The sequence below is a fragment of the Myotis myotis genome, unplaced genomic scaffold (genome assembly GCF_014108235.1).
Source record: "Myotis myotis isolate mMyoMyo1 unplaced genomic scaffold, mMyoMyo1.p scaffold_m19_p_37, whole genome shotgun sequence".
NCBI classification, from domain to species: Eukaryota; Metazoa; Chordata; class Mammalia; order Chiroptera; family Vespertilionidae; genus Myotis; species Myotis myotis.
Genome location: NW_023416343.1, coordinates 632,925 through 658,804, shown reverse-complemented (window position 1 = coordinate 658,804; position 25,880 = coordinate 632,925). Strand labels below are relative to the sequence as shown.

Below are 25,880 nucleotides of genomic sequence, written 5' to 3'. Positions count from 1 at the left end.
TGAGCTGAACTACCTGTAAAGGCACTTCCTGCCTGATTGCCCTTCACTTACCTGATCTTAGGCCTCTTGTCACTTTGTCTCCATCACTCTTTCCCTTGCTCCAGTAAGGAGGTCACATTTGGTTTAGAAAGAGAAAGTCCTGCTTACAAGAGAGAAAATAGATACTTCAAAATATTATAGTTTTACTCAGCTTCAGACCCAATCTCTTAGTAAAGGGAGGAAAAGCTATTACAAGAACAAGAGCAGGAGGAAAATGCATCCACTTCCCTATTCTACCCATTTTTAATCATCTCAAGAACATGGAGCAGGAGTTCAGCCAGGCAATTTGGAGCCCAGCCCCTAATATTTCCTATGGAAACAGTAAAGATGCCTAAATTCAGATTCTGGCTTTGAGGGAATGATACCCGCCCCCCCCATAGTTCTCCAACACTACATTCCCATATGAATTATTCTGGATGGGATCTAGTCAGCCCCACTCCTCCTGAAAAGTCTGTGGCCACATCACTCAATGTTATAAACCTCTGAAATGATAAATACATTCTTGTTCACCAGAACACCCCCCCCCCCCACCACTCCCCAACCTCACATGGTGCTGGGGAAAGTGACAATGCTGGCCACACTATGGGAAAGGGAGGGTTTGTACAACAGAATTGTTCTGGTCAAGTTTGAGGCGTTAGGTCATTCTAGACAAGTAATTACTCAGCAACAGCTGTGTTCTGTTGTCACCCTGAATGGGAAAGAAAAATGCTAGCCTCTCGTTTTGTGAACGATTTACATACATGAAACAACAAATGAGGCACTTATTCAAGTACTAAACTGCACATTACACACACTAGATGTGAGGAAAGTTCTTACAAGAGGCAGCCAGTTGCTTTAAAGATAGGACATTAAAAAATGGGCAAGGTGTACATAGAAAGTGAACATAATATGATTTATTTTCACAAGTATGGACTTACAAAATAAATGTTCTCACTGTAAATGCAACAAAAGAGGAAAACTACCTTGGCATTTTCCTGTGATATAACTTACATTTATTTCTGACTAAGACAAGTCTAGTCAGATTCAAGGATAAACATGAGTTAGCATAACCTTAAATCCAAACACTATCTCAGTTAAAACCATAAGACACCTAAAAATGTTCCTACGATTGTGTATGTTTCCACAAAACACATTCCTCTTGCTGATGTCAATATTGTGAGAGTTGCATTTTCAGAATCATATATGAAATGGGGGGGAAACTCAGCAAATATCAGATTAACTATAAATCAAAAAGATTTATTTATAGCTCTTTTGAATATGCTTTTTTAAAAAAAAAAAAAAAAAAAAAGCAAAACAAAGATTCCCTCTGTAATTAAAAAAAAAAAAAAAAAATTCCCACACTGGTATTTCCTCCAGGACTTCCCAGAACTCCAAGGTTTTCCTCTACCCATTATAATGGTGCCCCCCATATAAGTCTATACATTTTAAATTTTGCATAAAGTCAACCTATAATCAATCCATTTATAGGTTGATTTTTCTCCTTAAAAGAGTATTTTAAAATTTAATAAAGATTGCATGGTACATGAAGGCATTCCCAAATCCCTGCTTGTATGTATGACTGCTGCATTATGAATTTTGTGATGTCCAGGAAAAAGCGCGCCTTCACCCATGCATTCTGTCGTGCTGGAACTGACAAATGCAGGACGAGAGCTAATCTCTAACTAAAAGCTTTCTCACTTGCATTGGACTTGTATCTATCCCTTTCCTAGCAGGAATTTATAACTGTAGAGTAAGGAAATCCTAGCAGAGGAAGAGTCTTCTACATATTGAGTGACTGCACTCTCTAACATTTCAAAAAAAAAAAAAAAAAAAAAGGAAGCTTTAATGGCTTTCCCACATATTCCTGGATTTTTTCTCCAAGCATGGATCACATGTCTTCATATTTCAACATATTCACATAAGGCTCTGAAATCAAAGTAAGGCATTAGCTGCTATATTTTTAAATGCAAACATCCTTAGGTTTTCTCACCAGTAGGAATTCCCTGGTGTTCAGTAAGGATTGAGTGGTAACTAAATGAATTTTCATATTCACAGGGATTTTCTAGACTGTGTGTTCTCTGATGTTTGGCAAGGTTTGAGCTCCAGCTGAAGGATTTATTGCACACCTTACATACATAGGGCCTCTCCCCAGTATGAGTTATCTGATGTAGAATGAGGGAAAAGCTCCGATTAAAGGTTTTGTCACATCCAGTACAGGCATAGGGTTTTTCTCCGGTATGAATTTTCATATGTTGTATGAGGGATGCATGCCAAGTGAAAACTTTGCCACATTCATCACATTCATAGAGCTTCTCTCCAGCGTGAATTCTCTGATGTTTAATAAGGAAGGAGTGGCAACGGAAGGCTTTCCTACATTCAGTACACTCGTAGGGGGTTTTGGTAGTATGAATGCTCTGATGTCGGGTAAGGTGTGAAGAACGGCGAAACGCCTTCCCACATTCAATGCATTCATAAGGTTTCTCTCCAGTATGTGTAATCTGATGACGAATGAGTTCTGAACCACTGCTAAAGGCCTTCCCACATTTCCTACATAAATACTGTTTCTTTCCTATGTGAATTCGCTGATGTCGAGTGAGGTTTGAGGCACGGCTAAAGGCCTTCCCACATTCAGTACATTCATAGGGTTTCTCCCCAGTATGTGTTCTCTGGTGTTCAATGAGGAATGAAAGGTAACTGAATGTTTTACTACAGTCCTTACACTCATGGGGTTTCTTTCCAGTGTGTATCATCTGATGTTTCACAAGGTTGGAGATCTGACTAAAGGTTTTGCCACATTCCTTACATACATATGGTTTCTCTCCTGTGTGAGTCCTCTGATGTAACACCAGGGAAAAGCGCCGACTGAAAGTTTTTCCACATTCATGGCACCCATAGGGCCTCTCCACGGTACTGACACTATGCTGAGTCAGGGCTTCTTGACGAGAGACTGTCACTTGCCTGATACATCCCTGATTTCTTTGTAGCATCTCAGTAACGTCTTCGTATTTCCAGCCTCCTTTAGAACTGGAATGTTCAGGGCCTTGGCTCAGATTATTTTCCTTTATCAAATACTGGGATAAGTCATCTTCATTTATGACATTTTTTGGAGAAAACTTGCTGATCTCGCTATTTGACTCTGAAACTGAAAAAAACAAAGCAATGTTTCTTATTTTCTGTATTGAGTAAAATAAAAACCATTTGTCCTTTTTTAATGAGGATTAAAATGAAAAAAACTTATTACTTCATTGCTTTCATATTTGTCATAAGTGACTTTGAAATCTAAGCATTCTGCCCAGAAATTCAGAAGACATCAAAGAGAGGAGAGATTTAGGAGAATAGGGAGAAAGATTAAATGTAAGTGAAGGAAAAATACAACTATGAAGAAGGTAAGGACTTGGGAAGGAGAGTTGTTAGTCCTCCTCACTTCCAGTTACTTGCTGCCAGAATGATGTGAGAACAAAAACGTTATAATGCTAATAAAGCTGCAAGTGCTCCTCAAAGCCCACCAACACACCAGACTGTTCCCCCAGCGCCTTTGGAACATCTCACAGCAATTTACTCTAAATAAATGAAGGATTTCTCTGAAAACCATCTTCTATGACGCTCACTCTAACTCTTCTTTCCAAACTGATATCTGAAGCTTAAGTTTAGGATAACAGTCTTTCTATCAGATGGTTTTAATACACAAATTTAAGCCCTGATTTTCTCAAGGCTAATTTTTGTTTTGTTAATCCTCACCAGAGGATATTTTTTCCAATGACTTTTAGAGAGTGAAAGGGAAGGAGAGGGAGGAGAGAGAGGACCGAGGGGGGGCAAGGGAGCGAGAGAAACAAACATCGATGTGAGAGAGACACATTAATTAGTTGCCTCCCGTATGTGTCCCAAATGGGGACCGGGATCAAACCTGCAACCCAGATATGTGCTCTTGAATGGGAATCGAACCCAAGACCCTCTGGTGCATGGGCCAACGCTCCAATCATGAAGCACACCGGCCAGGGCACAAGGCTAAATTTTAAAGAGACTTTCAACACTTGGGGGGAAACCGAATTTTAAAATAATATGTTTTTTAAATGTATATACTTTCTTATACCCTTACTAGAGGCCCAGTGCACGAAATTCATGCACTTGGGGGGGGGGGTGTCCCTCAGCTTGGCCTGAGCCCTCTCGCAGTCCAGGAGCCCTTGGGGGATGTCTGACTGATGGGGAGTGGGCCTAAGCCAGCAGGTGGACATCCTTAGCGCTGCCACAGAGGCTCCCACCACCACCGCTGCACTCACCAGACATGAGCCCAGCTTCTGGCTGAGCGGCGCTCCCCCTGTGGGAGCACAATGACCACGAGGGGCAGCTCCTGTGTTGAGCGTCTGCCCCCTGATGGTCAGGGCACATCATAGAGACTGGTCATTCTGCTCTTCGGTCGATTTGCATATTAGCCTTTTATTATATAGGATTCTTATGAACTATGTAGGGTTAAAAGTCCATGGTGTACACAAGTTATGCTCAAATATCTCCAGAAAAAATATATACCAAATGATTTCATAAATAAAACAAAATGTTAGCAGTAGGTAAATGTAAATAAAAACATATGGGTATTCTCTCTATTAGCCTTACAACTTTTATGGAAGTTTACACATTAAAAAATTCATTTTTCACCCTAGTTAATTTGGCTCAGCGGGTAGAGCATCGGCTTGCGGACTGAAGGGTCCCAGGTTTGATTCTGGTCAAGGGCGTGTACCTTGGTTTCAGGCTCCTCCCTGGCCTGGGCTGTGGTTGGGGCATGTGCAGGACACAACCAATTGATGTGTTTCTCTCACATAGATATTTCTGTCATTTCCTGTCTTCCACTCTCTCTTAAAAAAAAAAAAAATAGTGGAAAAATATCCTCAGATGCGGATTAAAGAAAAAAAAATTCATTTTTCACCCAGCCAGCATGGTTCAGTGGTTGAGCATCAACCTATGAATCAGGAGGGCACGGTTCCATTCCAGGTGGGGGCGCTGCCTGGGTTGCAGGCTCGATCCCCCACTGCGGGGCGTGCAGGCGGCAGCCAATACATGGTTCTCTCTCATCATTGATGTTTCTCTCTCTTCCTTCCTCTCTGAAATCAATGGAAATATATTTAAAATGAAAAAAAAATTCATTTTTCTGTAACATAACTTTGACATTTATTTTGTTTGGAGGGAATGCTGTCTTATTATCACCAACTGTAAGTTTCTAGGGATAAGTAAAAAGACCTCGTATTTCTTTACTATGTATCTAAGCAATGAACTTTTTCTGATCACAGATGACACCACTGTCTATGCAATGAATCAGAAAATAGCGTACTAAAAATTTTTTGGAACTAATAAATGATTACAGCAAGATTGCACAATACAAAGTTAATGTACAAAAGTAAAAACTTTTCTATATACTAGCAATAAACAAATGGCATTTAAAAACGCATTACTATTTACCTTTAGCAACCCCAAAAATGAAAAACTGAAGTTTTAACCTAACAAAACATATATAAGATTTATATAAGGAAAACTTATTAAAACGCTGATGAAAGGTCTCAGGGAAGAAAATTCAAATGGAGAGGCAGTCTATTCATAAATAGGAAAACTCAATATTATCAAGATGCCAGTTCTTCCCAACTTGATCTATATATTCAATGAAATCCAAGTAAAAATTATTTTATTCATCTCAACAAACTGATTCTAAAGTCTATATAGAGAAGCAAATGACTATATTGATGAAGAACCAAGTCAGAAAACTGACACTACCTGACTTCAAGTCTTATTATAAAGCTACAATAATCAAGACAGTGTAGTACTGGTGAAAGGAAAGACAAACAGATCCATGGAACAGAGCAGAGAACTCAGAAGCAGACCTGCGGAATTATAGTCAGCTGTTCTTTTACGGAGGAGCAAAGGCGACACAAAAGTGCAAAAATAACCTTCAATAAATAATACTAAAAAACCCCTGCACATCCACATGCATATAAATGAATCTAGACACAAACCTTACACACTTCACTAAACTTGAAGCTCACAGACTACATGCAATGCCCACCTAAAGGTGATACCCGTTTTTTTCTTTTTCTATCTTTTTGTTCATGGGCTGCAGAGACAGACACACAGGAAGTGCACAGCAGAGGAACACTAACGCACTCACCAGAAAAGAAATCTGTTCTCACATCTCCTTTCCCCAGCCAGGGCTCTTTCCCTTGCTCCAGTAAGGAAACCACATCTGGCTTGGAAATGTTAAGACCTGCTTGCAGGAATAAAATAAATTCACAATTAGTTCTTGAATCCTCAGAAAAGAAGGACCATTAAAAGAAATGTCAAATGTAAGTATGAAAGGTGTCTGAAAAATTAGGTGGTGTCACAATGCCCGTCTTAAAAACGAGTAATAACCCCTCGACACGGACTACAGTGAGGTGAGGGCCTGAGGAAGGAGGGCTGGGGGCTGGGGGAAGGTGGGGAAGGGGGGAAACCGGAGACATCAGTAATAGTGTCAATAATAAAAATAAAGTTTAAAAAACTAAAACCCCCACAACCTAATTTAAAAAAATAGCATACCTCCCTTGGGACTATTCAGCCAGTTAATGAAGAGTCCCAACACCACCTACGGGCAAGCTCCAGCTGAAGGGAGGTGAGGGACACTCACCCAGGGAGACCAGGTGGCCGTAGTTCTCCAGCATGACGTGCCGGTAGAGGTCTCGCTGAGCAGGCCGAAGCCATGCCCACTCCTCCTGGGAGAAGTCTATGGCCACGTCTCTGAATGTCACTGGCCCCTGAAAGGACAGACAGGTGTCCAACAAGGGCAGCAAGGCTCCGCAAGGCCCTGGCCAAGGAGGGAAGTGACAGGCAGCGAGAGGGTGGGCAGTGTATGCAGGAGCAGCAATGGGACTTTGCAGAATTCTCGGTGGTCACTGAGAGTGTAACTAAGAGTAGAGCTGGTTTGCTTTGCTGTATAATGGAGAAAACGAGAAAAAAACACACCATCTGATATGTCCTGACATATTTTACAATTTTGTGAAAGGTAAAGGATTATACATGTGAGCAACCTGGATTTCCGGCTTTGGTTGTAAAAACTCGTCATGAACGAACCGTGAAGACGACTCCTTTGTGTGTAGTAGTCAATGGCTAGTGTCCTTAATACCAGCCCCTTCTGACAGGATTTGGCAAGAATTTCCTTCTTATAACAATGGCTATGGCAGGCGGCGGCGGCGCCCTAGGAGTGCGGCGCGGACTCTCCGGCTTACACACCCCTCCGGCTCCTGAAGGAACGGCTGTGAGACTCAGAGAGCAAGGAGGGTGCGCCCCGATACCAGGCCTCCCCAGGCGGACGGCAGGGCCTCCCAGCAGGACCGGGGCTTTCGCCCTCAGGGTTGGACGGAATAAGAAGGCGCTGGTTGGGCACCACCCGAGTGGCCCATGTGACCGTCAGGCATGAAAAGGGACGTCAAAAGGTCCCACACCGGCAGCCCCAAATGTGTGGAGCATGACAGGTCATACTTGGCACTGAGCAAGATTATTTTCCGTGAGAAGGATGAGCGAGCCACAGAGAAAGAAGCAGCTCCTAGAGTAAACAGAGGGACTGGCAACTCAGGTGAAGGTGGGCGCCCCGGCAAAACCCTGGATTTGGACACAAGGATGACAAGAAGTGAGGGGCAGTGGGACTATACACAGAGGGACTAGCGGGATGGCTGGCCTTGTTCACCTGGGAAGTATGACTGCCAGCCAGCCACCTGCCACCGAAACAGCCAGTGCTCCGCGCTCCGTACGCTGGGTGTGGTGTCTGAAAAGTGAGCTCCGGGTTCAGAGCTTCCACCTCGCTCAGGCCGGGAGCGGGTCACGCATGCGCATGCCCAGGAGCGGCCGCTAACCAGGTGCCAACCGGACCCCAGCTTCCGGCTTAGCGGCCGCCCGGGGGTGGCCCTCTGAGAGCAGATACAGATGCTGCACGTGGACGCTCCGTGTAAACATGGTGAACAGACGAGTGAGAGGCCGCTGGGACCAGACACACAGGATCCAGCACTTTATGGAGCGAGGAGGCACCAGCACAGCTGGCTGCCAGTCCAACCCCCGAACACACCTGCCCACGCGGCCTGGCTTCCCGTCCACCCGCCCGCACCTCCTACGGCCCAGGCCCAGGAGAGGAGCGGGGGCGGGAGCCCCTCAGGCCTGAAGTCACCGCGTCCCTCGGGAGAAGAGAGGAGGCGCCGCTTACCTGAGACATGGCTCCTGCGGGCCGGGCGCCAGGAACCGGGTCCCGCCTCAGGGGGTTCCCGTCGCTCCACATCCACCCGCCTCGTCACACGGGGGCTCGGACCACTGCAGCCGGGGCGCCCGCCAGGGCCCCCCTCAGGCCAGGAGTCCAGCCTGACCTGCACCCCTACACCTGCTCCTTTGCCGGGGCCACAGGACTGCCTTTCCTCTGCGATTCCGGCAGCGTGGGCTCCGGGCTCCAGACGGTTAGGGCCCTGGCGGCAGGCGGGGTGATCCCGGCGAAGGCGGGTTGGGCGCCTTCCCCTACCTACGGCCCAAGAAGCCCAGACCCCACCGGGCGTCCTGGAGTCCAAACGGCGCCTTCCGGAACCCCCGGACCAGGCCGCGGGCCCCGACAACTGCACTTCCCAGGATCCACCGCTGCCTCAGCGCGCGTGGGAGGAAGGCTCCCTGTCACACACTACAACTCCCACAACCGCCCAAGTGCGGAGAGAAACAACGGGCCTCAGACAACTACACTTCCCAAGACACACCGCGGTCTCAGCGACCTGTGGAAAGAAGGATCCCCGTTATACACTACAACTCCCAGAACGCCCCACGTCCTCAGAGAACTACACTTCCCAGGACACACCGCGGCCCCAACGCTCCGTTGAAGTCAGACATCCCATCACGCACTACCGCTCACAGAACTCCCCACGCCAGCAGAGACAAAAACTGGGAGCCTCAGACAATTGCACTTTACGATTCACTGCGCCTTGGCCCGCTTCAAGAAAAAAAGGCTCTCGGTCACCCACAAAAAGACCCGGAACGAAGCAGAGTCTGAGACGTCAGTCTCCAGACGACTACATTTCCCACGATACACAGCGGCCTCAGCGCAGGGGAGTATGGCACCTCCAGACAAAGGCCATTGTCCTCGGGCAACTACAACTCCCATAACGCTGCGAGGCCCCAGCATCCTGAGCGGCAAAGCGCCACCTTCACATAACTACAATTCCCAGAACCCACTGCAGTCCCAGTGCTATGATTTCCAGCTTCATGCAACTATACTGTGGCCTGAACGCATGTCCTAACTACGAAAACAATCTGGAAAAAAACGACTTTATTGTGTTGCTTCACTCTATTTTCACCCCAAATGGAATGACTCCCAAAAGGGTGAATTTGCTTTACAAAAGAGTGAGCTTGCTTTGCAGAGGGGTTAATTTCACGTGGAAAACCTGTAACTGGCATTCCTCCCCTGGGAGGACTGGTATTCCCAGAGACCCTCTTGGCCTAGCTACCAGGGGCTGGAAGCGACAGGTCCCCTCTCCCCCCCCCCCCCCCCCCCCCCCCCCCAAAGATCTGAGGTGCGGAAGAACAGGTGATTCTGGGGGCCACGGTTTGGAATCAGTGATGACCTATCACCATTAACAGTGACCCTCCAGCGACTTGTGCGCCTGATCCCCAATGGCGACAAACTTCATTGACAGAGAACAGAGCAAGTTTCCTATTTCATTATAAGCTACAGATATCACATGGAAACGTGTTCAGGGACCAGAGGTAAGAAAAGGAGCTGCTGTCTTTGAGGGCGTGTTTGGCACATGAGGATGAGGCAGGGTTGCTGTTATACCACAGGGCAGAGAGGAATATGGGTGGGTTTAGTGGATCCACTCAGGTGCTTCTTGGCTTCCTCGCCCAGTGGTGATAGTAAACGGCTAAATCAAGTCGGGAATGAGGAGGGCATAGTGACTAGGACTCAGTAATGAGAATCGGGCTCATGCCACCAAGCGGGACAATCACTTATTTTCCAATCACTTCACAGCCAACGAACCTCAATAAACACCCTGCCCCCTACATTTTAGCACATTATCTGCTTCCAGAGAACCCATTTATGACTTGTATGAAGAATATTTGTATTATAAGAAACACAACTTGAACCACCTGAAGCAAACATGGCGTTTTATTAGGAGGATATCTGTGATATCTCACAGGAGAACCCAGCGATCAAGGCAAGAATGGGCAGAGAAGAATGCATATCAGGACAAGAACCAGACTCTGGGACTCAGTCAGCACTGTCCCTTGCCTTTGCTTCCACAGTGGCTTAATTTTCCTCTCATTGCAGATTATAATTCTCCATGTGGTAGAAAACATAGCTACGATAAGCAATCACATTTATATATAAAGCTTCAGTTGCTAAAATTATATAGACAGGATTGTTCCAGCTTTCTAATGGGAAAGATAAAACATGCGATGATTATATCACAGTGACAAATACATATATAGGCTCATAAAGCGTGGAGAGGCATTAATAAGAAACAAGGGAATTTCAGTGGCAGATTTGCAAAAAGCATCTGAGAATATAATTCCAAGGAACTGCAAGTAGTTCAAGGAGGCCAAAAAATAGTAAGAGGAGAGGTAAAGTATTCAGAAATTATGGATAGGCATGTATTTGTCTCATGGGGATAGACCATATTTCACTTTCGTAAGTCCACAATTAGCTATTCAACATTTCTGCACAAGTGTAATCACAATTATATCTTAAAATAACTATGTATGAGTGTGAAAATAGACTAAAAAAGAATGAAAGCAAGGTGCAAGAAATATGCATACAGTTGCAAGGGTCATGGTTGCGTTAATCAACACTTAGGTCATGACTAGTTAATGAACATCTGAAAGCTTGGTACCATATTTTGTTTTTTGTAGCACTGTTCTGTATTTGTAAACCAACAAGCTCAATGAAATTGACAAACTGGGTATATATTGCTGGGATAAATGACATAACACATTACTGTGGTCCCAAGCATAGATATTAAATGACTACTGACCTACATTCTGCTTTTTAATACAGATAAATCTAGTATTGTGAGTTTATTGATCCTCAATAAACATCCTGCTCCCCAAATTTCATCACATTATCTGTCAGAAAATATCAGGAACATATGGATCCACAGAGATAACTGTCAGAAGAGTCACGGCACACAAAGGGAAGCTGAAGAGAAAGCACTACAACAGACAAAATTCATAGACTAGACTTCCAACAGGTCCATTCACTAAAAGGAAGGCAACAGAAGTTGTCCAATGTAGAATTGTCTCCAGGTCAGTGGAACAACCTAGGTAGTAAAAGAGGAATGATTAAGCCTGTTGCTCAATGGTTAGAGTGTCGGCTTTCAAACGGAGGGGTCTTGGGTCTGATTCCCAATCAAGGGGACATATCTGGGTTGCAGGTTCAACCCTGACCCTGTTCAGGGAGAATGTGGGAAACAACTAATGGATGTATCTCCCTAACATAGATATTTCTCTATCTCTCCCCTCCCTCCTTCCACTTTCTTAAAAAAAAAAAAAAAAGCAATGCAAAAAAATATCCTCAGATTAGGATTAATACACACACAACAGGAATGATGCTCCCTGTTTTGTCTCAACAATTCTGTCTCAGTGTGACGTACTGTGCTCCACGAAACTGCACGCAAGCCACTCTAAAGCCGCCTTCTGCTTAGTCCCGAGCAGGTAGCTCAGCTGGTTGGAGCGCCGTCGCGACAGGCCAAGGTTGCAGCTTTGATCTCTGCTAGGGGCACGTGTAACAACCAGTGAATGCACAAGTAACAAACAACAAATTGGTTTTTCCCTTTCTCTTCCTCCTTCTAAAATCAATCGATCACAATTTTTTTAAAAAACTAAGAAAATAAAAATACATCAATCTCTCTTTCCCTTCATCTCCAAAAACAAAAATTTTGGAAAATTAATTTTATAACATTTTCTGAAATACCTAAAATAGCAACTCACAGAATCCATGTTCCACCATAATAAATTAAAATGCAAACTGTACTTAGTTTACAAAGCACTTTACATATATTTTATACATGGAGGCATCACAAAAAAAATGATAATAAAGATTTTGTACAGCTCTACTATCACTTGGTTTGAATGCTGAGTAAAATGGTCACACACCTTCCTTTTGCTCACTCAGCATATCATGAGTCACTATTGAAATTCTGTGGTAGTGCCTTTGAACACTTATAAACCGGATTTTTTTATATAAACTGACTCAGACTCTGAGGACGCAGAAGACTTTATATAAAACGTTGGCTTCTGATACTGAAGTGAGGTCAGTAACAACAGACTCCTGTTATACACCAACAAACCATAGGGAAAAGAGACGTGGTTTCATTATTGTTGAGCAATAAGGCATATTATGTTAATTAGTTACCATTTCTGTAGTATCAGCAAGACAGAAAAGCACTGGCATGTGGTGTCTTGACAGACATCCGCGGCCCTACAAGGCATGTGCATCTCGTGCTCCTAATTACATGGTCATATGCACTGACCATACAAAACACCTTATGTGACAAAAAAACCCACAAATACACTAAGAAATTCCTAACTTAGAATTTTCAATTATTCAGTTTTCTCATGTATCTTCATACTTCTGAGTGAAAACCTGTGAACCACTTAGAATTGGGGATTTTTGGTACTCATGTCTATAAAAAGTATATGGCTTCCCTTTATAGCATTATTTCTAGGGGCACACATTGCCAATGTCTTTAAATTGTTAGGTTATCCACAATATGAATTCTCCAAAATACAATATGGTTACATTACTTGCTGAAGACTGTTCCATATTTCCTATTTTCACAAACTTCATTTCTTACAGCAATTTCTTACGTACACTGAGCTGTAATTTTTTGATGAAAAGATTACCTCAAATGCACCATTCGTTTACTCACTGGACTAGGATTTAACCCCAGTGGCAATGTTTCTAACAGGTAATGAAATTTACACTCTAGAAGGCTTTCTATTATTCATAGTATTCCCCTTTGCTGTTCATTTTGTACTGTATTTTGTTTCACTATAATTTGAAAGGTTTTTAAAACACACTGCATTTCATAGGCTCATTCCACTCTATGACTTCTGATCTATAAAACTGTTAAATCTGCTGAAACTTTCCCTATATAACCTCAATTACAACTCCTGCCTCCCCCCCGCCCAAAGAGTACTCAAATATATAATGATATGTGAGCATTATCTGATTTACCATACTGCATTTCCTGAAGTACAGTAACGCCAGGTCTCTGTCAAAGACATATGTTAACTTCATGTCTATGACTTCTTTATGGTATGGGTTCTGTGATGGTTAATGAGCTGTGCCTTTTGGGAGAAGGCTTTCCCACAGTCATGGCATTGATAAGGTTTCTCTCCGGTATGAATTCTCTGGTGATTAACCAGCTGTGACTTCTGAGAGAACGCCTTCCTACACTCAGTGCACCCGTAGGGTCTCTCTCCTGTATGTGTCCTCTGATGCGGTATCAGGTGTGACTTCCGAGAGAAGGCTTTGCCACATTCATTGCATTCAAACGGTTTCTCTCCTGTATGTATTCTGTGATGATTGAGGAGACTTGATTTCTCCCTGAAGGCTTTTTGACATTCACTGCATTCATATGGTTTTTCTCCTGTGTGAGTTCTCTGGTGTCTAATTAGCTCTGACTTCTCAAAGAAAGCTTTCTGACAAAGACTGCATTCATAGGGTTTCTCTCCTGTGTGAATTCTCTGGTGAGTATTCAGCTGTGATTTCTGGGCAAAGGCTTTTTCGCAGTCCCTGCATTCATAGGGTTTTTCTCCCGTGTGGGTTCTCCAATGAGTTGCAAGACTTGACTTCTCTCCAAAGGCTTTCCCACATTCGGTGCATTCATAGGGTTTCTCCCCTGTGTGTGTCCTCTGATGTGATATGAGATGTGACTTCTGACAAAAGGCTTTCCCACAGTCACTGCACATGTAGGGTTTTTCTCCTGTATGAATTCTCTGGTGATTAGTGAGGCTTAATTTTTCACTGAAAGCTTTCCCACATTCACTGCATTCATAGGGCTTTTCTCCCGTGTGAGTTCTCTGATGTCGAACCAGCTGGGATTTCCTGCTGAAGGCCCTCCCACATTTAACGCATACGAAGGGTTTCTCTCCCGTGTGTGTCATCTGATGTGATATCAGATGTGACTTCTGGGAGAAAGCTTTTCCACACTGAATGCACCCATGAGGTTTCTCTCCTGTGTGGGTTCTTTGATGATTAATGAGACTCGACCTCTCTCGGAATGCTTTCTGACATTCACTGCATTCATAGGGCTTCTCTCCAGTATGAACTGTCTGATGTCTAATGAGCTCTGATTTCTCAAAGAAGGCTTTTCTACAATCACTACACCCATAGGGTTTCGTTCCCGTATGAATCCTGTGATGTGTAACGAGTTGTGACTTTCTGCTAAAAGCTTTCCTACATTCTCTGCATTCAAAAGGTTTCTCTCCTGTATGAATTCTCTGATGATTAATAAGATTGGACTTCTCACTAAAGGCCCTCCCACATTCATGGCATACATAGGGTTTTTCTCCTGTGTGTGTTCTCCAATGTGATATCAGATGTGACTTCCGGGAGAAGGCTTTCCCACATTCCCCACATTCATATGGTTTCTCTCCTGTATGCGTCCTCTGATGGGATGTGAGTTGTGACTTTTGGGAGAAGGCTTTCCCACACTGGCTACAATTATAAGGTTTCTCTCCGGTATGAGTTCTGTGATGTGTAATGAACTGTGACTTCTGCAGAAAGGTTTTGTCAGATTTACCACAGCCGATGGCTATCTCTCTCATATGTCTGCTCTGGTGCTTCATGAGACTGGATTTCTTACTGAAGCGTTTCCTACATTCACTGCATTCATAAAGTTTCTCGCCTAAACGATTTCTGTGATAGATGATAATCTGTGACTTCCTATAGCTAACATTATCATATTCATCACACTCATAGTGTTTTAACCAAGCATCAGTTTCCTCAGGCTTGGTATGGAGAAACAATTTATCAAATGCATTTAAGTCATCTCGTTCTATTTTTCCATAATCAGCTTTTGGAAGAAGTAAATCTAAACGACGTTTTAAAGTTAATCCATCTACATCACCTTCATTGTTTGATTTCCTTAAAGGAACAAAGTTTATGCTCTGATTGAAATTTTTTCCAAATGCATCACATTCATAATCTTGTTTCGTATTTTTAGGCTTCCCTTGGTTATCCTGGTTCCACATCATGTGACTATTTACTTGAAAGTCTTGTTCTATAAAGAAAAATGACATTGGTTATAACCCGACCAGCGTGGTTCAGTGTTTGAGCAGAGACTATTAACTAGGAGGTCACGGTTCAAGTGTGGGGCATGCAGAAGGCAGCCAATTGATGATTCTCTCTCATCACTGATGCTCCTATCTTTCTCTCTCTTCCTCTCAAATAAATAAAAACATATTTTTTTTAAAGGGAGGAAAAGAACAAACTCTTTGGGAGGAATAATGACTGTTCTCTCATACAGTAAGACTGAACAGAGAGGGCTTTCACTGGGTATTTCTCTGGGCAAAAGACACACCCAAAAAGAGGAAAAAGAGAAAAACTCTTACATGTACAAAATAGAGGTTTCATCAACCAGAGGAGAAGGGGGGACATAAGGAGAGTAACATGCCGGAGGCAGAAAACCAAACAGAAAGTCAAAGACCAAGATGTGACAGCTGGGAGATGACATCATGACCCCGGAACCATTTCACTTCAGCCAAAAGCAAGAAGCCACATGTAAAAAGAGCCCGTTCTTGATAGCTGGTGTCAAAGGTTTAGGGGATTTGAAAGGAGCACTCCACAGCACATGTCAAAGATGCCACCCCCACAATCAGCTGAGATTGTACTTGTACCGTCTCCCATCTGCCTGGTTCTTATACACTCACCTGGAGGGTCTGAACTTGGACCTTCTCCATCTTCTATCCATGGTGCTTCTCCTCGTTCCAACTTGAAAATGACATCAGGTTTCATAAATTCATACCCTATTCAAGGGAAATCACAGAGGTTTTGGCCTGAATGCTTGGGCTTTATGGCCCCTGAGGAATGGGCACGGTTTGGCATCAGAATAGACTCAGTTAAGCTAACCATTTGTATATCAACAGAGTAAGTAATTCTCAAAGAAATGGTAATGGTCTCCCTGGTGGCTAAGAGGGTCTAAGAATCGTTGACTTACTTTTATGATTCCTGTCCAAAGCCATTAAGCAATTCAGAGGCTTGAAGCCAGTGAGCCTGAGCTCAGTGAAATCCAGGCTCTTTCGTTTCCCAGCTGTGAGTCCTTTAGAAAGTCACTTACTTAACCTTCCTTTCTTCAATGGCCTCATTAGAAAACAAAGGAGAATAATCATTCCTGTCCCACAGGGTTAGCCTAATGATTGCGGAGTCGACAACGAACAGTATGTGGAACACAGTGAGTTGTCTACGTTAGGTGCTACCAGTACCACTGCGGCCATTATTGAGTCTCAGAGGCTGCACAATGACAGACTTCATTATTGAAGTCTTCATCCAAATACTTTCCCTGGGGTCATAGTCCAAGGAACTTTGGACTTCTATATTTAGATCCAAAATCATTAGCAATTTCAGAAGTCCTACAACTCTCAGCAACGAAAAAAGCAAAAGCCAAGTATTGGGCACCATGAGGTCCCCTGGGAAGCTTCCTTACCCAGTGTCACCAGGCTGCTGTAGTTCTCCAACATGACATCCTTGTATAAGTCCTTCTGACAGGGGTCCAGCAGCTGCCACTCCTTCTGGGTGAAGTCCACAGATAAATGTTCAAATGAGATTGACTCCTGTAAAAGCACAATCCTGGTGAAACTGAATCAGTTACCACTCCACGATGCAGAACAGAAGTACTGGAGCTCGAGAACATAATTCTTAGCCTAGCAAGTCCTAGACAATGCCGACTGTGCCCCTACCTTTGTATCATATTGTGAGATAAAATGCCATTATTAATTCTTCCATCCTTCTGTTTATGTAACACACAAGAATCGGACCACACAACTTTAAATCTTCTGAACCAATAAAATACCTAACCTCAAATTTGGTACCAGAAGAGGTGCTGGCAAAATAAAAACGATAAAACTTGTCATATTCTGTCACATTAAAATCTATTGTTTTATCTTGTTTGAGTGACTCATTTACCCTTGATGATTTTAAAACATATGCATTGGGCATGTGAAACGTATTGGTCCCCTGAGTTAAAATCTTAATAAACACAAAAAAGGCTTTACCAGTTAATTCTGTAAACATTTAATGCAGTAATGATTCTGATTTTACTAAACTCATACAGCATATTAAAGCAAGAATTTAACCCTAAACTTTTTGATACCAGTATAATCTTGGTAACAAGACCCAATAAGGATACTGCAAGAAAGGAAAAGCAAAAGCCAGCCCACACAAAAACACTGATGAAAATCCTAAACATATTACCAAACTATATTGAGCAATATATAAAGAACAAAATATATTAAGACCAAGTTGGTTTACCATTTCTAAAAAAGTCAATGATATCAACTACCTTAGTAGAGTAAGAAAAAATATATGATCACCTCAAGAGATGCAAAGTATATCTGAAAATGGAAGCATGCAAATCACAGGAACTGCAAATATAGATACACCTAACACAGAGTTTTTAAAAGCACATTTAAATTTTTCAAAAAGAAGGTCTAGATTTCATAAGGAATAAATAGTATGAAAATGAATAAACAGATTAAATAAACAAAATTAATATACCAAAACTTGAAAAATAATTAACATTTATTTGTTATAAAAAGTCTTGACAGCCCTAATCAGTTTGGCTCAATGGATAGAGTGTTGGCCTGTGGACTGAAGAATCCAAGGTTCAATTCTGGTCAAGGGCACAGGCCCGGGTTGTGGGCTGGAGCCTCAGTGGGGGGTGTGCAGGAGGCAGCCAATCAATGATTCTCTCTCATCATTGATGTTTCTATCTCTCTCCCCCTCTGCCTTCCTCTCCGAAATCAATTAAAAAAATTTTGAAAATAAATAAATGCATTTTATGTTACTATTTTATCTTAATTGCAGGTGGGGTTAGGGGGGATATACAAACAGCCTTGATATATCTTGCCAAGCTAGAAAGCAGTAATCCAGTCAATAAAGAAAAAAATGATAGAAGCGGGATGTTATCGTTTTGCAACGCCTAATAAAATACTCCATCTAGGCCAGCGGTTCTCAACCTGTGGGTCGCGATCATCGGAAAACACATATAGCATATCAGATATTTACATTATGATTCACAACAGTAGCAACATTACAGTTATGAAGTAGCAACGAAAATAATTTTATGGTTGGGGGTCACCACAACAATACTTCTAATCTCCTGGAAAAATAACCAGGAATAAACAATCCACTCACCTGTATTAAAGGGTATTAGGAAGGTTGTGAACCACTGCCTTAGATGGAATTATTGGGACAAACCAAGATTTAAAAGAAGCATGATAAACAAAAATATCATTTTGATGCATAAAAACACACTTTCACTTTCCTCACTGTAACTGCAATGATGTCACAAAGAAACAGGTAAGTGACAGGAGAAAACACAAGGTGAAAGGACAGAGATGAGTCTGCGCCTGCACACACAACCAGACTACAGGCTTTCAGGATGAAGACTCAGAAAGACACTGTACAGAAAAGCAGGAAAACGGCTATGCAATCGGGTCCTGGCTCCCTCTGAGGGGAGAAGTTTGACGGACAGGGCACCCCGAGGCTGTCCTTGGTCAGAGGGGAGTGTGGCACGGAGCGAGGTCACGGGTCTTCTCTGTCAGGAGGGAGACGTTATGACCTGAACGGGAATTTCATGTGTACTCAGCTAATCATTCATTAAACTGTACTTTTTACCTTTTGTTTACTTTTCTGCATATTTTTTCTTTTAATTTCATTCTGCATGTGTTTCTGCTTCACAATTAAAGAGGTAAATAAATAATTATAGTCACACTCTGTGGAAAATTGTGAAAAATGGCCATAAGACACGTGTGTTTATTACAATGTTTCTCTTGAGGACATTACTCCCCTATATCATTTATTAAAAGACTTCATCAACCAGTGAGCATATAAATATTTACTTTATATGAAGAATTAACTTGCTTTTCTCTTTGGACAATACAACTCACATAAGTGTTCGTATTTATTTAGTACATCTGCCCAAGACATTGAGAACCAACAGAGCAGCTCATATTCAGTAATTATGGCCTATAACAACGAAAACCTTAAGAGTATCACAAGGGCCTATAGTTAACGTATTACTGCTCCAATTTTGTTCCAGTCCAGATTTTTCTTCTGAAGCTATTTGCCCCTAATTCCTTAACTGTTTCTCTTTTTCTTTTTCACTGGAAAACTTACATACTTCTAATCTCCTGGAAAAATAACCAGGAATAAACAATCCACTCACCTGTGACGCGGTCATTTTCTGTTTCCCGTGTGAGGTGATCAGCAAGTCCGAGCTCTTTCTATGCCTCGCTTCCTCTGCTCGTGCCCCAGAGCTCTGGTGTGAGGTCGTGCTGGGTCTCGGACGCTGGGGATGGGTTCTTGGCTCCAGGAACTCCTTTCTTATCTTGCAAGGGGAGGCTCATGTGTGAGAAACCAGGACCTATGGACTTAGGGACAAATGCACTTCAACTGGTATAGTCACACTGCACCTCAAATGTTCTCTTGCTACGAACTAGGAATTCATGACCATCTAAGGCCAGAGAGTGTTTCCTATACAACTGAAACAGGGTTACTGGGCAGGAGTGGGACTGGTGGGAAAGAACGGCAGAAGTCTATGTCTCCGCAGGCAGATGAAGTAATATCAGAGCCCTGGCTGGTGTTTCCCTGTGGTTAGAGCATCGGTCCATACACGGAAGGGTCGAGGGTTCGATTTCCAGTCCAGGGCAAGTGCCTGGGTAGCAGGTTCGATCCCCGGCCCAGCAGGGGGGGCATATGTGGGAAGTAACCAACTGGTGTGCCTCTTTCACATCGATGCCTCTCTCTCTCTCTCTCTCTCTCTCACTCTCTCTCTCTCTCTCTCTCTCTCTCCCCCTCCCTCCCTTCCACTCTCAAAAATCAATGCAGAAAATATATCCTCGAGTAAACATTAACAAACCAAAACAAAATACACCAGAAATAAAGTAGGTCTGAGATCCATTCCATGGTCACTGTGGAAAGTGAAGTGTGAGTCACTAAGAGGAGTGGTGGCCGGGGCCCGAGTTGCAGCTCAGTCAGTTGGACCATCATCCCACATACCAGGTCGTGGTGGGTTCAATTCCCGGTCAGGGCACATGCCCAGGTTGCAGGTTGGATCCCTGGTTGTGGCGTGTACCGGAGGCAACCGATTGATGTTTCTGTCCTGCATTGATGCTCCTTTCTCTCTCCCCTCTTCTTTTAAAAAAAATCAATAAAAAGTTAAAAAAAAAATCCACAAATTTTAAAAAGAAGCTTTAAGAGATGCTGTAAAGATACTCTACTTTAGGCAGATAGAATCTTAGAAAGCTTATTGCAGAGAATATACTGAACTGAAAATTTCAGGTGAACAGGGCATGATAAGCCATCAGTATGGTAGTTGGAAAATATTTCTGATGCAATTTAGGTTTGCTACTCAGAACAATGAAAACTCACCCTTATTTTACTTTAATTTAAAAAATGTTTTTGGCCATAGCTGGTTTTTCTCAGTGGTTAGGACGTCGGCCTGTGGACCGAAGGGTCGCAGGTTTGATTCTGGTCAAGGGCACATTGTCCAAGATGTGGGCTCGATCCCCGGTAAGGAGCATGCAGGAGGCAGCTGATCAATGATTCTCTCTCATCACTGATGTTTCCATCTCTCTCTCCCTCTCTGAAATCAATTTTTAAAAAATGTTTTTGGAAGTTGGCCCTTGTGGGAGAAGTTCCCCCTGAATTCTTCTATTTGGCTCTCACATGTCCCCTCAGCAAATGGAAACCTAAGCCCTTCATTGTTGGGTTTTGTTTTGTTTTTACCTTGGCAGTTTCCTGGATAACATGACAGCTCTCAGTGGCAGCTCTCACATTTATCTTCAGAAGGAAGCGGCCGCCTTCACCATCATCCTGCAGTTCCACCCAGCACCAAGGTCTGAAGGAATTTCAGAGGAAAGGCACAGAATCAGTAAAAGTAACATTTACACTTACACGTCAGTGCCTTATGCACCGTATTGCCTTTTTCACTGCACTCAGCACACAGGTTCATCAACGTGCCCAACATCAATGACATGCCTAGGAAGTGGCAGGTCTGGGCCCTTGGTCCCCTGCATCCAGCCGAGAGCAGTGACCACAGCGACAGTGGAGGGGAGGGAGGACCAAGGCCCAGAGTCCTGCTTATGTTCCTCGTGTGGGTGCGACACAGTCCCGTCCAGAAAAGACAGCAAGGGGCAGAATAAGCAAAAAAAGACAGAGCTGCTCTCTTTTTTCCTGAGGACACGCCCGACTCTACTCTCTCATCCCTCAAGGCACAAATCGCTTTCCTTTCTCGAAGTTTTAAGGGCCCTTTTGTTACTTCTGTAACTTTCTATAAACTTTCCCTTACTAAAATAAAATAAAATAGCCCAGTTGAAAAACCCCCAGGTTAATTTAAACTTACCACTTGGGTCAAAATATTTCAAGTTACGAAAAGACATTCATGATATATTGTAGTGGTTTTAAGCAGCATATACAGCAGAGTCCCAATTTTGTGTTTTTAAAGGAAATATAAATAAGAAGTACTAAAAACATATACACACTAATGGCTAAAAGAAATGGACCAAAATATTAGCAGTGACTATCTCCTGTTGAAGGAATAATGATTTTCATTTGAAACTGTTTCTCAAGATGCTCAAAACTGACTACGGTGGACACATTTTAAATTTACAATGAAGTATACTTTTTTTAACGTTAGTCCTTAAACCAAAAAATAAACAAGAGACAAGCAGAGCAGTTTCAGTTTAGCATTACATGACTGAAACAAAGCAAGCAGCAAATACTTAGAAAGTATGTTTTAATGACAGCAAAAAGCATGGAAACTCGGGGGGGGGGGGGGGTGGTGTCATTTCTTTCCACTCCCTCATTTTCATAGGAAAACCGTTAGACCCAGAAATCGTCAGTGGAGAGTTAAGGACTTCAGGCCAATGATGACGTTCCTGCCACACCAGCAGCTGTCGTGTGTGTGTGTGTGTGTGTGTGTGTGTGTGTGTGTGTGTGTTTTCGGGGAATGCGGAGGGGGGTGTCGTTTGCCTTTTCTTTTCTTTCTTTTTTTATTTTAGGACAGAAACGCTTTTAAAAACTGTTGATTAATGTCAAGCTGAGCTGGGTGAGGTCAGGTTGGAGGGGGATAGCAATGGAGTCACCCTTAGCACGGGACTACCCCTGGGTATCCGGGCACTCGCACCATCAGCTCTTTCTGTTGGGCCAAAGAGCCCAGCCCTTCCTTCAACAGGACCGGGCCTGGGCTCCCGGCCCAACTCGTCCAGGGATGCCACGTGCGGGAGGCGCCAATTTAAAAAATCGGCCTGAAAGTCCAAAAGAAATAAGAACCCGGGGGGCAAGGGGTGAAGCCTCGGGGGACAGGGCCCTTCTCTCCCGCACTCGGAGCCCCGCCAGGACACCTCCGAGAGCCTGCGACCTGTGCGCGCAGGCCCGGACCTGACCCCGGCACCCCGCCATCCGGCCAGGCCGCGCGGTCCGGCCGCACCCCACTGGACACCCCAGACTCACTGCCGGCATAAGCGCCACGCCTACCGGCCTCCAAGACTGCAGCCCAGCGACCCCCAGATCTCCCACCCGGGGCTCCCCCACCCCGGGACCCCACACGCCTCAGCCGCCAACCCAAGGACCGAACCCGCAACAACGCCAACACCGACTCCCCAAGTCTCTGACCTCGGACACGCCGGCCCCGGAACCACGTGACCCGATCGCCGCACCCAGGCTCGCCGCACCCCCCGCCCCGGGCCAGCACAGCACCTCCAGCCCGTGGGCCTCGGTGCAACCCCCGCGCATCCGCGGGATCGGGACCGGCTGCAGCGGGAGGGTGTTCGCGCGCACTCGCCTCTCACGCGGCGCCGAAGGACAAAGAAAAGGGGCGCTACCTGCAAGCGTCGGTGGCCATGGGAACGCGCGTGCACGTACCCGAGAAGAAGGCACCTTCGGACTACATTTCCCAGAAGGCCCGGCGGCCCGGCGTCCTAGCAGCGCTGGTTGCCTGGAGACGCGGAAGGGCGGCGAGCTCCGGGAGTACGCTTTCGGGAGGGACTTAAAGGCTAGGATTTTAAAAGATTAGGAATTGAAACCGAAAAGTAGGTTTCTTAAAAAAGACAATTGGCTTAAGCATTCCACTGAGGGAAACGGAATTAAAAAAAAAAAATTGTGGAAAGCAGAGAGGAGTTAATCAGTGGGAGAAGGTAAAGCCGATCCTTCATTCCAATGCTGTGGCGGAAAGTGGTAAATATATTAGTAACTATTCCCGTAAAGAGAGAAAGGGTAGGAGGAAGAAAGCATAAATAACCAGACACAGCAAACTGAATGAGAATCCTCTCGGTGCTAATAAATTTGAAAAACTTTAATTGCGCAAATAGACATATCAAATTTGACCCAATAAATGAGAAAAACTAATCATGGATGAAAACGAAGACAATTTCAGAAATTCTCTGTCGAAAAGCATCAGTCATGGAACCCTGACGAGTAGCTCGGTTAGAGTGTGGTCCTTATTCGCCAAGGTTTCTCTCCCTAAAAATCAATAAATTTTATAAGTAAATAAAAATACAGAGAAAAGAAAGAAAAGCATCAGTCATTGAGTTTCTGGTGAATTCTTTCAGACATCCAGGAGAGAATTATTATATTTAAATAGTTCCTGGGGAATTAGGAGGAACCTTTTATATTTATCAAATAGCATAGGACACCAAAATCAACAAATGTAATGATTTAAAAAGGAAGCATAGACAAAACTTAATTACTACTATCCACGCAAAAATACTGAGAAATTATTAACAGAAGAAGCTGGCAATACCTTACAAAAATATGCTATAACCAAGTGGGTTCTATTCTAGAAACACAAAGATGATCTGGCTACCCATTAATATTACCTTATCAATAAGTCAAAGGAAAAATACAATCACTTCAATAAGATTAAAATAAAAATTTTAATTTAAATGTGCATTCCAGCCCAGCCAGTGTTGTTCAGTAGATGAGCACCTGAGCATATCTTTCCATTTTTCTTTTCAGTTCCTTTATGAACTTTAATAGCATTTTAACATTTTATTAATAAATTCTCAGTTTATGCCATTTTTAAAATATTTATTCCTGGATCTGATTTTAAATTCAACATTACATAAGACGTATTATTCCTAAGTGTTTTATCATGCCTGTTGATATTATGGTCAGTTTTTCCCCCTCCCCTTCTGTATTTTCTTATTGGCTGTTGTGCTATTAACTGATTGTGTACCTCCACAATTCATATATTGAAACCCTGACCACCAGGGTGGCTCTATTTGAAGACGGGGCATTTAAGAAAATTAGGGTTGCATGTGGTCATAAGGTTGGGGCCCTGACCCCTTAGGATTGCTGTCCTCATAAGAAGGGAAACCAGGGCGCTCTCTCTACACACACCCCAGGAAAGGCCATGTGAAGACGGGAGAAGGTGGCTGTCTGCAGGCCGGGAAGAGAGCTTTCACCAGAAACTGGCCCTGCTGAGATCTGGGTCTTGGACTTCTAGCCTCCAGAACTGTGAGAATATAAATTAATTTCTGTGTTTAAGGCAAGCAGTGTGTGGTATTTTGTTACAGCAGCCAGAGAAGACTAAGACAGATGGCATATAGGAAAATATTGATTTGTACCTAGCAACATTACTAAAATCACTTTTCAGATCTTGCCTCTAATAACAATAATTCTTGCCCTAGCTGCTTTGGCTCAGTGGATAGAGCATTGGCCTGCAGACTGAGGAGTCCTGGGTTCGATTCTGTTCAAGAGCACATGCCTGGGTTTCCGACTGGATCCCCAGTAGGGGGCGTGCAGGAGACAGCCAATCAATGATTCTCTCTCATCACTGATGTTTCTGTATCGCTCTCCCTTCCCTTCCTCTATGAAATAAAAATATTCTTTAAAAAATAAAATAAAGTAACAATAATTCTCTTTCTTTCTAGTCCAGTGATGGCGAACCTATGACACTCATTTTTTTGGTTGATTTTTCTTTGTTAAATGGCATTTGAATATATAAAATAAATATCAAAAATATGTCTTTGTTTTACTATGGTTGCAAATATCAAAAAATTTCTATATGTGACACGGCACCAGAGTTAAGTTAGGGTTTTTCAAAATGCTGACACGCCGAGCTCAAAAGGTTCGCCATCACTGTTCTAGTCCATATAATTGTTAATCTTTATTTTTTTTGTCCTCTTGCATTGAATAGGATGCCAGTTCAATGCTTAACAGTATGAGAAATAGAATCAGTAGGTCCTGACTTTAATTATGTTTCTAAAGTTTTACTTTAATTATATTTGCTATGGGGTTGGCAGTTGTTTTTTTATTATATTAAAATAAAGTTACCTTTCATTTTGAGTTTAAGAATTTTATCAAGAAGAATTGCTGAAATGTATTGAATATTTTCCTTAAGCTATCTGGGTAATAATGTTTTTTATATTAACCTATTTATACATTAACTGGTTAATATGATTGTTGGCCTTAAAAATAAGTTATTTTGCCAGCAAAAATGGGTTAATTCAGGACAAGCACGCTATAGCAAAAGCCATAGGCAAGTTCAACAAACAAAAGAAAGGAATGCTATTTTATGGAGAAAAAGGAAGAAGTTGGGAGGAGTACTTTTGAACAAAAGTTCATTGGGGAAAAGCAAGAGTTCAGGAGGAGGGTGGTT

The 25,880-nt window shown here is 43.2% G+C and overlaps 2 protein-coding genes across 4 annotated transcripts; both read right to left on the bottom strand.

Moving 5' to 3' along the window:
* Window positions 1-914: 914 nt before the first annotated feature.
* On the bottom strand, window positions 915-8,675 carry ZNF140 (zinc finger protein 140). Of its 2 annotated transcripts, XM_036303363.1 has the most exons (5): window positions 8,228-8,675; window positions 6,662-6,788; window positions 6,167-6,262; window positions 2,977-3,160; window positions 915-1,944 (listed from the first exon to the last, which is right to left on the bottom strand). In XM_036303363.1, exons 1-5 carry the CDS (start codon window positions 8,297-8,299, stop codon window positions 1,917-1,919), a joined length of 507 nt encoding a protein of 168 aa, XP_036159256.1. In that variant the 5' UTR covers window positions 8,300-8,675; the 3' UTR covers window positions 915-1,916. The 2 variants fall into 2 exon arrangements, with proteins under 2 accessions (XP_036159256.1, XP_036159255.1); XM_036303362.1 differs by having other exon boundaries at window positions 915-3,160.
* Window positions 8,676-10,116: 1,441 nt separating this feature from the next.
* On the bottom strand, window positions 10,117-23,059 carry ZNF84 (zinc finger protein 84). 2 transcript variants are annotated; one of them, XM_036303324.1, is made up of 7 exons: window positions 22,895-23,059; window positions 21,008-21,119; window positions 19,446-19,650; window positions 16,704-16,830; window positions 15,931-16,026; window positions 15,129-15,281; window positions 10,125-11,312 (listed from the first exon to the last, which is right to left on the bottom strand). In XM_036303324.1, the coding sequence occupies exons 3-7, from the start codon at window positions 19,458-19,460 to the stop codon at window positions 11,206-11,208; spliced, it is 498 nt and encodes a 165-aa protein (XP_036159217.1). In that variant the 5' UTR covers window positions 19,461-19,650; window positions 21,008-21,119; window positions 22,895-23,059; the 3' UTR covers window positions 10,125-11,205. The 2 variants fall into 2 exon arrangements, with proteins under 2 accessions (XP_036159216.1, XP_036159217.1); XM_036303323.1 differs by having other exon boundaries at window positions 10,117-15,281.
* Between the last annotated feature and the right edge of the window lie 2,821 nt (window positions 23,060-25,880).

Coding starts and splice junctions, on each gene's coding strand:
- ZNF140 (XM_036303362.1), bottom strand. CDS start 8,299: ATGTGGAGCGACGGGAACCCCCTGAGGCGGGACCCGGTTCCTGGCGCC. Junction 6,789..8,227: donor CCGCAGGAGCCATGTCTCAG/GTAAGCGGCGCC, acceptor CTGTCCTTTCAG/GGGCCAGTGACATTCAGAGA. Junction 6,263..6,661: donor CGGCCACCTGGTCTCCCTGG/GTGAGTGTCCCT, acceptor TCCTGCAAGCAG/GTCTTAACATTTCCAAGCCA.
- ZNF84 (XM_036303323.1), bottom strand. Junction 16,027..16,703: donor CAGCAGCCTGGTGACACTGG/GTAAGGAAGCTT, acceptor TCCCTTGAATAG/GGTATGAATTTATGAAACCT. Junction 15,282..15,930: donor TCCAAGTTCAGACCCTCCAG/GTGAGTGTATAA, acceptor TTTTCTTTATAG/AACAAGACTTTCAAGTAAAT.